Below are 13,899 nucleotides of genomic sequence, written 5' to 3' on the forward strand. Positions count from 1 at the left end.
GGAAGAGCACAGCAGCATCCAGGCGACCTCCCTGACTTGGAGATGAAGGACATGGGGGAAAGGGGGCAGTGGTGCAGGAGATGTGCGGGTGACAGTAGTTTTTTTCCTAAGCGTACCGAAGATGGAATTGCTGAACTGAAAATAAAACTGCCTGGGGCACGCCTGGGCAAAATGGCGGGGAAGAGAACAGAACTGAAAGTCTCACAACCACCCTCCTCTCCCCCTGAGAGGGAAGTGTAAGAGTGTGTGTGTGTGAAGAAGAAGCAGCAATCATTTGAGAATAGGAGCTGAAGATAGGAAATCTGGCAGCTGCCAAGTGTTTGGGAAGACGCCAGGAAAGAAAGAGTTGGGAAATGAGGCATGCAGCTGCTGAGCAGCCATGAATAAATCGAGCTATAAGACAAAACTGCTGTGACAGACATGTGGGGTCAGTTTTCTTAATCAAGGATATCTTCACGAGTAAAAACATCTATGCAAAAGGAAAAGAAAGCAAGTCCAGATTTTAGCTTGACTGGGACCAGGGAGGGCTTGCAAACACTCTTACCACTCTAGGAAAGAGATTAGTAAAGAGGAAGGCAAGGGAGGTCTGATGAACTGAACTGAATGCATGGGAAGTTTCTGGAGCAACTAAGCAATTTTGACATATGCCGTTCCAGAAATAACATTTTCCAGTATGATAGGAACAAGGAGTGTATGTTGGAGTTGGAGAGAGAAAAATCAGGGGTGGTTTCAACAAAGAAACGCCCCTTGAATCAAAAGCTTACGTCAGCGCTGTAAGTGCCACAAGGTCTGTGTTTCCAAAAGGCTATCTACCCTTAAACTCTTTCACAGAAAATATGAAAACTCGGTTTTTACAAAAAAACAGGCCATTTCAGAATAGTTACTGAATACTTATTCCATACTTGAGAAGAGCTTTTATCAAGAGGTACAATATTCGTGCTCTGGCATCTCGTCTGTAGTACAGAAAAACAAAATTCGGACTCCTTACAAAATGCTACATTAAAAACATTTCCCACACATGAAGAATGCACATACACTAATAACAAGGGAAAGAAAGAAAAAAAACCTTTTGACAACCTGAAGTACTAATTAAGATTAATTTTGCAAGGAGTAGTCATTATGAGGTAAAAGCTAATTTCAGTAGTAAAATAGTATGAGAGCAAAAGGATCTTAAAAAAAATTCATCGAATTACATTAATTTAGGCTTACCGTGATATAAAAATATTTGATCGAAATTCTAATGGAAGTAATGTCAATTTTTTTCTTCTTACCTGTTTTCACAGTCAAGTGCTGAAATTCCTTTGGTATCGTTTTGAGAGCAGTGCTTACTTTAAGAGCTTAATAAAAGAAACCAAAACAATGAAAATTACTTTAAGTATGTGCAGGTAAAATCTACATGTATCAGCTCTCAGAAAGGAGCATCTAAACCGGTATTAGTTAGAATGTCTAATAATGCTAACCATACTCGAAAAGAAAACAGAAGTAGCCAAATACTGTCAGAACACCCAAGCGCTCAAAAAAGTAACTATTTTTAAGAGCACAAGACTCACGAACAGAAAGGCCTATGCAGAAATTGCCAAATAATCCCGAATTTTGAGAATTGGGAGTTTTGGTGTCTAAATCCAAGGACTTCTGTTTCAGAGATGTAGCGTGCTCACAGAGACAGCAGCTGGTGACACTTGGCAGAGCTGGGACGCATCCCTCCCAAGTCACGAAGCCAGGGTGCACGAGAGACTGGCTGCTTCTGGCAACTGAAACCTCACCAGCCCACCCCAGGGAACGTCATATGGCACCGACAGAGCCAGGGTTAAAATTTAGGAAATCCCAATCTTTGTGCTTATTTCCCTTCCGCTGATGCCTATGCATCCTTTATTAATGACTTTCTTAAGGCGTTCTAAATGCATTGCAGCATATTTTAATGTACTGTAATACACAGTATTATAAATGACCACTTGGAATGAAGTCTCTCATCTCCATCTGCCTTTATCAAATAAAACACGTGGGAAGAGTCTGGTTCTCTGATCCAGTTCTATTTACATCATCTTCCACATTGAACTATATTATAACCTGACAGAGTGGAGCTAATTTACTTGTATAGTTTTGAAAATGCAGGAAAATTTGCTTCTACAGTCCTGAACTACAGGTTCTTGACTTCTGGGGAGATCTCCTCAGTCAGGAGAGCAATCCGCTCTTTCATTTGTCAGAACAGCAATAAATGGTAGAACAAGAGCATTTCATCTGAAAGGGTAGGAATCTGTGTCATAAATACAGCAGATCTTCAGCCCTGAAGGACTGCATGTACCGAAGCAGCTTCCCATCTGACTTAACATGTCAGCTACCAAGAGCAAAGCACAAGTTTTTCACCTACACAGGGAAGAAAAAAAGATTCCCCAAGTAAAAAGTAAATCTGCCCTAGACATATGAAATCAATAACCTTCAAGGTTCATGTCCTCCTCTTGTCCATTACGAATTTTACAACAAAACAAACCTTGCCAACAAAACATGAATTTCTCAGAATATGCTGACTCGTCAAAATGTTTTACAAACACCCATCAACTCTGACAACCTTTCTTTGAACCAGGGATGCTGGGAATCTGCCAAATTCGGTCACACCTGAGTGTGGAAGGTGATTCAGGAATGTGGACTACCTGGTCTCGCAGCTCTGGTGCAACCTCAGCATGTGGGCAGCTGGGAGGTCAAGATGTATAATTTTTTTTTATTAATGTATAATCCACAACTCTGAGAATAAGGCAACAAAATAGCCACAACTGTTTTGTTTCCACAGCTGAGGGACAGGGACAGCAAGCAAGAACCTGAAAGGTCAGGGAAAGGGCATATAAAAGGGAATGACTGTGTGACGATCCAGCACCAATTCTGGAAGTCCTAGTAGCTGCTGAGTGGAAAAAGAAAAAGATCACTTCAATTTCACATGGCTTGCTGCTGACGTATTTCAAGTGAAATAAATGAATCGAGTATTTTCAATCCAGTCTGTCCAAAACTTCTGTTTTGCGAGAAAATATAAGGACTTTTTTTTAATAGGAATAAAAACTAATTTTGAAGTGTTGCTACTTCCTGCAAAAAGGAAACTGCAAAGTTTGGCACAATGTAGTCTTTACTCTTACAGAATTCCTGATAACAACAATTACAACTTTGTAAAATAAGAAGTGCAACATTAATTGCCTTAGGACTAGACATATTTTAGAAGGTGCATTTCATATCATTCACATATGATAGAACTAATTTTGGAGGAAACACATCCATTTATTTGTCTTCAACTTCAGCTGCTGTCAATGATTTAAAAGCAATGTCTTGCTTTTAAAATCTATAGCAACACATAGCCAGTTTTGAAATTAAAAATACCATTGCTTCTGTCAGCGAGTATATGGAATTACTAGTAACACACAGAACTTAACCCATAATGGGGGGGGGAAAAAGTGATTTATTTGAATACCTTGTTTGTCATCTTTCTTTGCATCTTTTATCAGGGCAGAGTTATCAGGTACCTCTTCAGCTGGTGCCTTCTTAAAGAAAGAAGATGTATTTATTATACTGATTGGCATAGCACCCACATTTCCACCGTCAAATATTTAAGAATACAGACCAACACAAATAAAGGTGATATTCTCTCTTGCACCACGATTTGCTTTGTAAAATAAAGAAGCATAGAGGACCTTCAAAAAGACAACTATAACTCTGCTTTTCAAGGTACAGCAGTTCCACACCTGAAATTAGTTTGAGAAGCACTTCAACAGTGACTCACAAGGAACTAAGGACTATATGTAAGGAGAGACTTCTCACAACAGAGCAATGTCATTCTGTGTTTTCTTTTCTTTTTGGGTGTAAGACCTGTGTTAGGTTTGAGGAAACCTTCTCCAGCCCCTTCACAAGAGTCAGTCTCCATCAGAACAGTCTCTCTAGCCAAAACTCAAGCCATACTGCAGAGCCCAGTAGTTCTGCATCTAAAGTCTTCTGGCTGAGGTGGCTGATCCTTGGACTACTCTTCTCTTTCAACACGCAGTCATTGAGGTGGGAAAACAAATTTCATCAGCATGTTTGCTGGAGGCCCATTCAGGCCTCTGATGGGAAAACAGGGAACTTCTCCGTGGTCTTATTCCTTAACTGTTCTTTATTTCAGCAGCAATTTATAATACAGAATTTGCTGTTCTTTTAACTTCTGCTGCATAGCTCACAAGAAGGAAGCAGGAACAAATTCTACTACCATTATCTGTAAAAACAAGGATATACTCTGTAGCCAAAACAACAATAAAGCAAATGTCAGAAACCCTCAGCTTCCCTAAATATTAAGTGATGCTGTTTTTTTCCCAGGGAGCACGGTAGAGGTTACAATCCATTGGGTCTAACAAAAAAAATAAAATTCAGAAACATAGATTTTGCAGACATTAAAAAAAAAGCAATCAAAATCTCAAGTCAGTAATTCAAGAAGGCCAAGTCCAGAGTAAAGGGCAATGAGATCTATTTTATAAAGTTGCACGTGGGATTCCCTAATGCTTCTGAGGAAGCAACAGAGCAAAAATATGGCTTGAGGACTCTGAAAAGGTTTGAACAAAACACTTCACATCCCTAGCTAGCCCTGACACTCTAAAGAGCATCAGACTAAAGACCTAATTCAGTGCATGCTTGAAACGACGGAATGACTCTCACAAATTTCAATGAACTGTGAGTATGACATTTCTGAGGGAGTTTAGAGCAGCCCCAGCCAGTCATTTTATGCATATAGTGTGAAATCTCGTGTTTTATCTTTAAGCTTTTGGCAGCGAGAAAGCTAGTGGAAAAGAGCCAAAGGAATGGAAAAGAAAAAAGAAGGGGGGAAAAAAAGAAAAGGAAAAGACAGACCAGAACCAGAGTGAGAGACAAAAACTTGAGGAAAAAAATAGGAAGACAAAACCTCCTTGGTTAACAAAAAGCAGTCACCCTTGTCATTCTCGAGCATAATACTAGCAGTCTTTGGGTGTTTTGTAAGTTTAACAAAACCTAGCATTCAGGTGACCTGTCTCCTGCCATTATTTTCTTTATGGATGCATTCAAGAACTGTTGCCATCGTACTGCAGTATCGTAGATCAGCAGTCACAGTAAAAATGGTCTTCTGAAATTAAATTAAACAGCCTGAATGGATGATAGGTGGAAAGAGACAAAGACATGGAGATAATGCATAACTGATTGATAATACAATATTTTTAATGTAGTGATCAAGTATCTAAACTATATTTCCTCAAGTAGGCAAGCTACAAATTAAATTGCAACAGTGAATTACTGCACTTCCCACAGACGGAGATGAATGGGAGATGAATTACTGACCTTCCAAATGATACTCATTCAGTGTATTAATTCTAAACATAAAATATCAGTTGAACAAAAAAAAAAAATCAAGTAAAAATCATTCTCAAATCAGTTTTAAGAAGAGATTTTATAGTCCATTAATCTTGGATAATGAAGGACCAAAATAACAAGGCCCTGAAACAAACTAATTGAGAGCTTTGCCCTGCATGTCTAGGACCCAGACAGTGAAGAAATGGAGCAAAACCAGTCAAACAATTGTGACATAGTCACGTAACACCATCTGTGTTTAGCCAGCAGGCAATCATGCTACAGATTCTTCTTCATTTTCAACCTAGCCATAAAAAAAAAATGATTTTGCAGAACATCCTGCCACCTTGCAGAACCTAGGAATGGAGCGGAAGATCCAGCTGTTCCCCCAAGAACATTATCTGACTACAAAGGCAGCACAGTAATCTGCAAGTTATTGGCAGTTATGGTGAGAATGTCTCAAGGAGGAGAGTGCAGAGATAAGGCAGAAGAGGTCTGAAAGCTTAACTGCTGAAAATCGAATTAAACATAAAATGGGGGACTTGTTGTCTGTTTGGGTTTTTTACATTTTATGCTGTATACCCTCTACAGCTATTTAATTATTACTACAATATTCCTACTATTATCATTTCTGCTGCAGCAGAAAAATCTAAAAAGCAAAAAACCATACAATTTAATTGCTTAGGAAATCATCTCCTTCTAGATTTATCCTTACTCTGCACATTGAGGCAAAGCTCTCAATTAGTTTGTCTCAGGGCCTTGTTATTTTGGTCCTTCGTTATCCAAGATTAATGGACTATAAAATCTCTTCTCAAAACTGATTTGAGAATGATTTTTACTTGATTTTTTTTTTTTGTTCAGCTGATGTTTTATGTTTAGAATTAATACAGTGAATGAATATCATTTGGAAAGTCAGTAATTCATCTCCCATTCAAGGACCACAAACAAGAAAAGCCTAAAACCCAGACATTTAGTAAGATTATAAAATTGTATTGGTTAGGTTACTGAAATGACATTTTATTTCTAAGAAACACAAGATGACTGAAAGCAAGATTTCTGAGCTTTCTGAAATATATAAAAGAGCGTTCTAATCTCACAGTCCCAAAGCCTGCGCTACTAAAGAGCAAACTTCCTCACAACTCTGCAATAACCAAAGACTGTTTTGCATATCGGGGTAATCACTTGTGAAACCAGTATCCTATCAAAAACAAGGGCTCCCTAGGCCACAGAGATATTGAAGTAGATCCTGAAGTCAAGAAGTTACATAAACTGAAGCGTTTTAATTATGTGCATAAAAGATACACAATTACATATTTATCTATATTTTTAATATAATTTAATTATATATTATATCTCTACCTTTTTTTATATATGCATGTGTATTTGTATATGCACATGAAAATGCAAATGGAAAAGAGAAGCTGACACTTAGGGGTCTTGCCTACTGAAAAGAGAATCATCCCAACAGGGATGTGACAGTTTTTAAGCAGAAGACAAATAATTCTTTCTAAAAACGAATATCTTAAGCTGATGCAGTGAGTTAACTCAAATACTCAGTTGACTCTTACCGCAGTCTGGAAATGGAGTTATGTATATATGCACATACACATGCTGACATCAGCGAATGAGTTTTCAACACAAATCGCCTTGAATTTTGCCTCTTATGCTTGTTTAAATTGCAAAACAATATGCATGTATGCTAATGAGGCACAGTCTCAAAGGACTGTTGAGCTTTGCCACACGACCGCACAGTGAAGAAGTGCTAGCGCAGCATGGCCTGTGGCACAATCTCACAGCCCCTTGCGAACCACTCTCCCAAAATAAGGCCATAGGAGAGGCACAAGGCTGTTCTGCCATGGTAAAGGACCTGCCTATGCTGCCAACGTACCAGCAGCCCGCACTACCAGAACACCAGCACCGCTTTCAAAACCCTGTATGACTGCCGTACTTTGGCCAAGCTGCTGTACAAGGAGCAATACCAACCCAGGGAGACCGCATATATTTTAACAGTTCCAGAAGATAAACTGGATGCTCAAAGCATTGGCTGCAGCATTGCTCAAAGTGAACGTTGCGCTCTGTAGCAATTTAGGAGAGTCTGTTTGGTGGTGCCACTACCGAGCTGAATTTGATAAGGGAACAAACAGCTGGGTTCTGACCCAGGAACTCCTCAGAGCAAGGCATAGGGAGGAAATACCTGGAGAACAGCCTTGCTGAGCTGCCATTACATACCATTACTTTTTAACTTGGAAGCAGCGTCAGAAGGGCCCGTTCTTGCAGTCAGTCTGCCATTTGATTCGCTACCTTAAATACTAAACCCTTAAATCCCACAGCGAATATATTCAGAGTTGCAACATCCAGGCACAACTCAGTGGCCATGGTTAGTTCAGCTTTACAGGATCTTTAAAGTTTCCATTTTTAACCTCAGTAAGAAGTCTTCTCCTTAATTTGGTTTTGCTTGCAACAGTCTTCCATTATAAGGCTGGTATCTGTTGTGATATTGCTACACTGATCTGTATTCTTCCCTCAAAACACTCTTCCCAGCTCCTTACAATTACTACCTAGACCCTTAGATGGTAGTTCCTTAGACTATGAAAAGGATGGATATTAAAATGGAGACTGAATCACTTAGAACAGAACTATGCATGTCCATACTGTACAAAATCTGGGATAGTTTCAGTCTCCAGAGAAGCAAAGTACAAGGAATCAGGACAAGCCAAGACATTTTTCTTCTCATCATCAAAACTGGGGGAGCGAGTGTGGAAATGGCGCACTGTAAATGGAAGAAACACTCAAGAGCTACACGGTCAGGAGTGCCTGACTACAACAAGGTCTGCGCCCGAAGCCTGCCATTTTCCACCAATTCAGATTCAGAAGAGATTTCACCTGAGCACTGTCCTGGTGCCACACCACCCCTCCTGCAGCATGGGCTCTGCCCCTCATCGCTGGCTCCCAAGGCCAGAGAGCCAAATGCAGCCCCGTGGGACACGAACAGCTAAGGTGTGTTTCTCTGCAGACTCCAACATCGCACAAGGCTGGAGTCCCTCAATGGCCACTGTGAACTCTGTTATGTGGGAATATCTTCTGAAAAACCTGTCAGCCCTTTCCACACTGAACGAATTGCTGAGAGAGGGTGTTGAGATGGCTTAATGGTACACTTAGAGACTCCTGAAGTCCTCTCAAAGACTTGCAGTTCTGCTGCTACGCATACCACAGTCACTGTGAAGCTGGGCTATTCCTCTGCGCTCTGCAAGGTAACTACCCTGCTTACGCCTTCTTACCTCAGTCCGACTGAAGTCCCGAGTCTGCTGACCGCCTGGCAACGACTCAGAATAAGAATCAAATAGTGTGCAGTCACGCATGGGCTTCAAAGAAGCTGCAGGGGGAAGAAAAAAAGGGAGGGGAGTGTCAGAGACACATGCCAAGTCTTTGGTTAATACACAGTTCTTAAAAAACTGTTCCAGCATCATTTTGCCCTTCATTTCTACATACCAGAACTGATCTATAAGCCACAGATGACAAACACCATGAAGAAAATCTTTCTGTCTTGTATTTTGAGTAATTCAATGTCACGAAAGGGATAACATGTTAATTTCTGTTGTAGAAATAATGGTGAAATTTGGGAGAAGTGATTTTTAGTAAACATTAACTGCCAAACAACAATCGTTTATTTGCATTTTTCCTCCTCACAGTCCAGTATCAACTTAGTTGGCCTTATAGTTTATACCTTGCTGTCTTAGGAACGTTAAAGGTACTTACCAAACCTTCAACTCCAAGTTTTGACATTTTGAATACTGAAAAGTATAGTAGAATCTACATTGTACACTAAATTTGAAGGCCAGCAAAAAGCAAGGACACTAAACACAGTAGATGCTGCAGTACATACCACTATGTATCAACTAAACAGCATTGAGAGCAGGGAGGAGAAAAAAAAAAAAGGAAAAAAAAAGCCCTCCAACTTCTCCCAGGAATATTCACAAAAACCTCATTTCTACTCCACAAGCTCAGGTCCTTCTGCTGATATCACTCTGGAATTAGTTCCTGTGAGATAAATCCGTCTTAACAGCTGGAAAACAGCTTTTCTTTAAGATCAATATATTGAAAGGCAGAATAACCAGTTCTCGCATCAAATTCAGTTCTCGCATCAAATTTCTAGTTTCTGGCTAGCATCTAGTTTATCTGAATAAACTAAGCTCTTGCAAATCTGTTTTAATTTACAATACAGTGGGTTACATACAGGGCAAATAGCTTTACAGATTCTGTAAATTAGTTTTAATAAAAACTTTCAGAAAAGAAGGTGGTGGGTCAAATTGTCAATGGAGCTGTGCCAGAATAGCATTTAGCCCTGCGCTTGTGGTTTATAGAACAAGCCATAAAACTAGCAAGATTAATTCATTCTTAAATGCTCTGTCTTATGCTCCAAGTCACTTTATTTGAAGCTTTAACACTCTTATCACATGCAAATATTTCACTTGAACCAAATTCTGCTTTATTCTGAAACTTACACAACAACCTAATGAAAAACAGTTTCCAGTAATCGTCATCGGGTTCCTAACAAGCCGGGAAAAAAAAAAAAAACACCAAACCACTACCAAAGTTTCACAAAAATCAAATTATGAAAACATGAAAACAAGAAGTTTCTCTTGAAAATTTATTTTGACATTTTAGGTAAGTGTATGAGGCACTTGCTTCCTTATCAATGCTTTCATTTCAGAAGTTGATACAACCAGGGCTATATGCTTTCTTGTGATTCACAGTGTTACAGTGTGTTGAGATGTTCTGCTTTTTATTAATGCAAGTCTTTCAAAAGACAGATTTCTGAATCCTGACTAGGCAGCAGAAAAAGCACGAGACATTTTCAGACCCTCAAGTTAACCAGAATTAGCATATTAGCTGAGGTATTTAGAGTGCTCACAACAAACAATTAGTCCTTTCACCTCTTCCACACTGATCAGCCTGAAATGCTTGGTTGCATGCAACACCATGAAACAATAATCATCTAAGAAAATGGTAAAGACCCCAGTGCTGAAAGGGACAAATTTGGGAAAAAGAGGACTCCCAGGAACAACCACAGCTTACCATGCTCTTCCTCCCGTTGACATAATGATCCCCTACTACTAGAGACAGTTATTTCCATTGCAGTTTTACCCAAAAAAACTTAATGTGAAGACACACCCACGAGAACATGCATGGAGGAGCTTACAAGCTAATTTATGATGAGAACAGTCATAAGAGTGGCAAACAAAGTGGTGGTCCTGGAGGGAAAAGGATAGTTGTAGTTATGACACAGGAATGTAATTAGAGAGACTAAAAGTGATGAAGACTTGGAGGTGCGGGTTTTACAGGAGCTTCTCCCCTTGGATATGAAGACACTGGATTATAAGGAATATGACTCCACTGGAAATTACTTCAAAAATCTGATACAGGGTGAACATTTAATTTTCCTAACTACAGCTTGATTTGCTCTTTTCCTGTCTTTTAATATATTCAGTGTCATCAAATTTAATGGAGATTTTATGAGGTCTTAAATATCATCCCTTAGCACTGTAATTACCGTCTGTGATTAATCCTCCTTGCCCTAGAAAGACATGCACATTTTTTAGATGGAACAGTATATATTTCAATGTTCATTTATAATTACAAGAGACATAACTGAAGAGAACAAATGAAAGGGCAGGTCTCTCACTGCACATTGTTACCAAGCTATGCTATATTTTGGATTAATTTATCCTTGTGCTACACAAACTGTTGTAAGCCCCCTGTCATTACTGCAAATTACTTACAGAAGAATCTGAGGATTACATAAAATGAATTACAAAAAAATTCAACCTTTGATACAACCGGTAACTGCATCTAACAAAATATATTAGCATAGTAAGTTCTAAAGCAGTCCAGTATCATTGTCAACACATCTTCAAGAGACAGATACTTAAGGGAAAAAACATCAAAAGAGTTAAAAGCCGTATAAGTCTTATTGGATTATCTTTGCTACAGGTAATCATCTGCCACTTTAACTATAATGACACCTGAAGCAAACTGGAGCAAAGAGGCAGACATTAAGAGGCAGGTAACTGCTACACTTTGCATCGCTATTTTGTGCTGTTATACCTTCTTCAGCAATTGCCTTGTAAGCACAATTAAAAACGCATGCATTAAAAAGTAACTGGAGAGCCATTATGCACCGTAGAACCCCACCCTACCTGCAGGATAGGAAATGAAACCTGTCTTACACGCACGCTGGGTTCCCGAGATGGCTACAGGAAGACGACCTGCCGCAGGGACGTTACCTGCTTGAAGGTACTCGGGCAGCAGCGTCTCCGGCAGCGTCTCCGGCAGCTGGTAACCATTCTTCCTCGCAACCACGAGGTGGAAAGCGGCACAAAACTCCGGCAGTGTCAGCGCCCCGTCGCAATCCACGTCGCTCAGCTCCCTGCGGGTACGACAGGCACACGTTTTCCAAGCCATTACCTCAGGGAAACATATGTGTGGAATCATGGGGGAGACAGAAATGCAACTTTGAAACGGGATATTTTAATACAAGACAAGCATCTCTGTCATTTGCACTCGATCCTAACTTGTACGCTTGTCTTGGAGAAGACGAAGCAAGCTAATTTTCTAATACTGACCTGTCACTTTTTTCTTTTTTAATAACATACATTTTTTGTTACACGTCACACCATACAATATGATGGTACGTTTATATTACAGCATGAAATACATATCCTGTACTTCCAAGTGTGAAATTAACTTTCCAATGGTTGGAAGCACTTTTGGCCAAGCCATGCAGGATCTTAAACCAGTTCAAGCAGAAAAAGTTAAAAATGGACTTCAGCAATGGTTACCTAGCACCATTGACTAGCCTCAAGAAAAGAGCTAAATTAATGCTCTTGACAAGTTTAAATGTTATTGTTAACTTCTCACTAAAGCGGTTCTCTCTTTAATTCTAGGATGCTTCTCAAACAGTAAAACTGGACTTCGGAAATTCAATAATTCAATTTTATAAATTAACTCTTTGCAAGAATTGAGTAATATTTTATCATGAGCACATAGACTAAAACAAATAAACGTAAAACTTCCTACTTTTTGAAAGTATAAGCATTTTTCAAGCTGTTGAGGTTGTAGTGACAAAGACTGAAACATCCCATGTGTTTAACACAGCAACACCATCTGATAAATAACATCATCACAAAATTATAATTATCTACTAGAAAGGAATACTTTTCTTTAAATTTTGCACAGAGAACAACTTGTGTCAGCAACAGAAATAAAATGTGTTTTGTTAACATACTGGGTTAACCCATTCTTCTTAAGTAATCTTAAATTTAAATTCCAATATTAAATTCCCCCAACACTATGTTTTTTCAGTTGTTTTTTTTTTTATTTTCACAACTGACAATCCGCTTTGAAAGGATTCCAGATATATTCTTTCACCCCGACAGATGTTTCGGCTCTTGCAAGCTCTTCTTCTCATCTCTCTTCATAAAAGCATATATAAAAGTAAAACCTCTATCAGCATTTCTGATCAACATTTGAAACTGTTTGTTCTTCCTATCTGAGATGCAAGGATGACTCTGAATTACAAAGCACCATGTTGTTTATGAAAATATTATAGAATCCTTGTCAAATTTTATCATATACAGTTCCATTCGCAATCGTTTCTAAGTAAGCTCGTTAAAAGTAAGTGTACTGGTTCATTAGAAAAGCACTGATGAATTATGTGGTTGTACTTACTAAAAATTAGGCATTAATTAGGCCTCCTCTGAAACATAAGTCAGAAACATAAAACCAACAACACATCTAAAACGTTCCAGAGGTGCTTCTCCTCTGTGTCATTTCATGAAAAGTGTCAGTTTGTTGAGCTAATGATGCTGCTTACAATATACTTAAGAACAGCTCTCAGTTCTATTGCTGTTCAAACCTTCCCAGTCCTGCTTAGCAGGTGAACATCCCTCCAGAAAACAAGCGTGTCAGGAAGATCATTGAGCACCCTGCTGCTTGGGCCTGAAAATGATTCTGGAGATAAGAGCAATAATTATAATTGAAGACACTTTTCAAAATTTAACAAGAACTCTTGAATTAAGTGACTCTTAAAAAAAAACAGGATACACATCCCCAACACTATTACAGTACTTACCAGATGTGAGAAAGCTCTGGGATGGGCAGCTTTGATTTTGTGAAGAAATTCTTTGCCACGGAACCTGTTGGGAAACCATGCCTTATCAACCACTGGAAATTAATTCTCCAATTATTTACCTTTGGTTCAGGGCTGCTGCAGTAGAAGCAGCTGGTTACTTTACGTCCGAGAGACGTTCAGATTAACTGGATGCTAATATAGCTGTTGGACCATTTGTCTCTTGCTGAATAAGTGACAGAGAAAGCCAGACAGAGCTGTTGACCTCATTTCCCCATTCTCTCCGTATGGGAAAAATAAATAAAGGAAAATACGCTTCAGTACTAGTGAGTCTAACCAGCATAATTAGTAAGTCACCAATGATGAAATAACAGACACAAATGGCTCTGCTTCACCCAGAAGCCATGCATGTGGCAGTACAGTGCTGTACCGTCTGCACTGCTCTC

The 13,899-nt window shown here is 39.2% G+C and overlaps 1 protein-coding gene across 7 annotated transcripts in view; it reads right to left on the bottom strand.

Moving 5' to 3' along the window:
• REPS2 (RALBP1 associated Eps domain containing 2) overlaps nucleotides 1-13,899 on the bottom strand; it is a 101,936-nt gene that overhangs the window by 42,401 nt on the left and 45,636 nt on the right. For 6 of the 7 annotated variants that reach the window (XM_075175509.1, XM_075175491.1, XM_075175465.1 and 3 more), the window contains exons 7-11: nucleotides 13,457-13,520; nucleotides 11,610-11,752; nucleotides 8,604-8,698; nucleotides 3,452-3,521; nucleotides 1,272-1,337 (exon numbers count right to left, since the gene is read on the bottom strand). In XM_075175509.1, the coding sequence (XP_075031610.1) occupies nucleotides 1,272-1,337; nucleotides 3,452-3,521; nucleotides 8,604-8,698; nucleotides 11,610-11,752; nucleotides 13,457-13,520 (438 nt within the window). The remainder of the gene's footprint in view (nucleotides 1-1,271; nucleotides 1,338-3,451; nucleotides 3,522-8,603; nucleotides 8,699-11,609; nucleotides 11,753-13,456; nucleotides 13,521-13,899) is intronic. The other variant, XM_075175474.1, reaches the window with a different exon arrangement.

The sequence above is a fragment of the Calonectris borealis genome, chromosome 1 (genome assembly GCF_964195595.1).
Source record: "Calonectris borealis chromosome 1, bCalBor7.hap1.2, whole genome shotgun sequence".
NCBI classification, from domain to species: domain Eukaryota; kingdom Metazoa; phylum Chordata; class Aves; order Procellariiformes; family Procellariidae; genus Calonectris; species Calonectris borealis.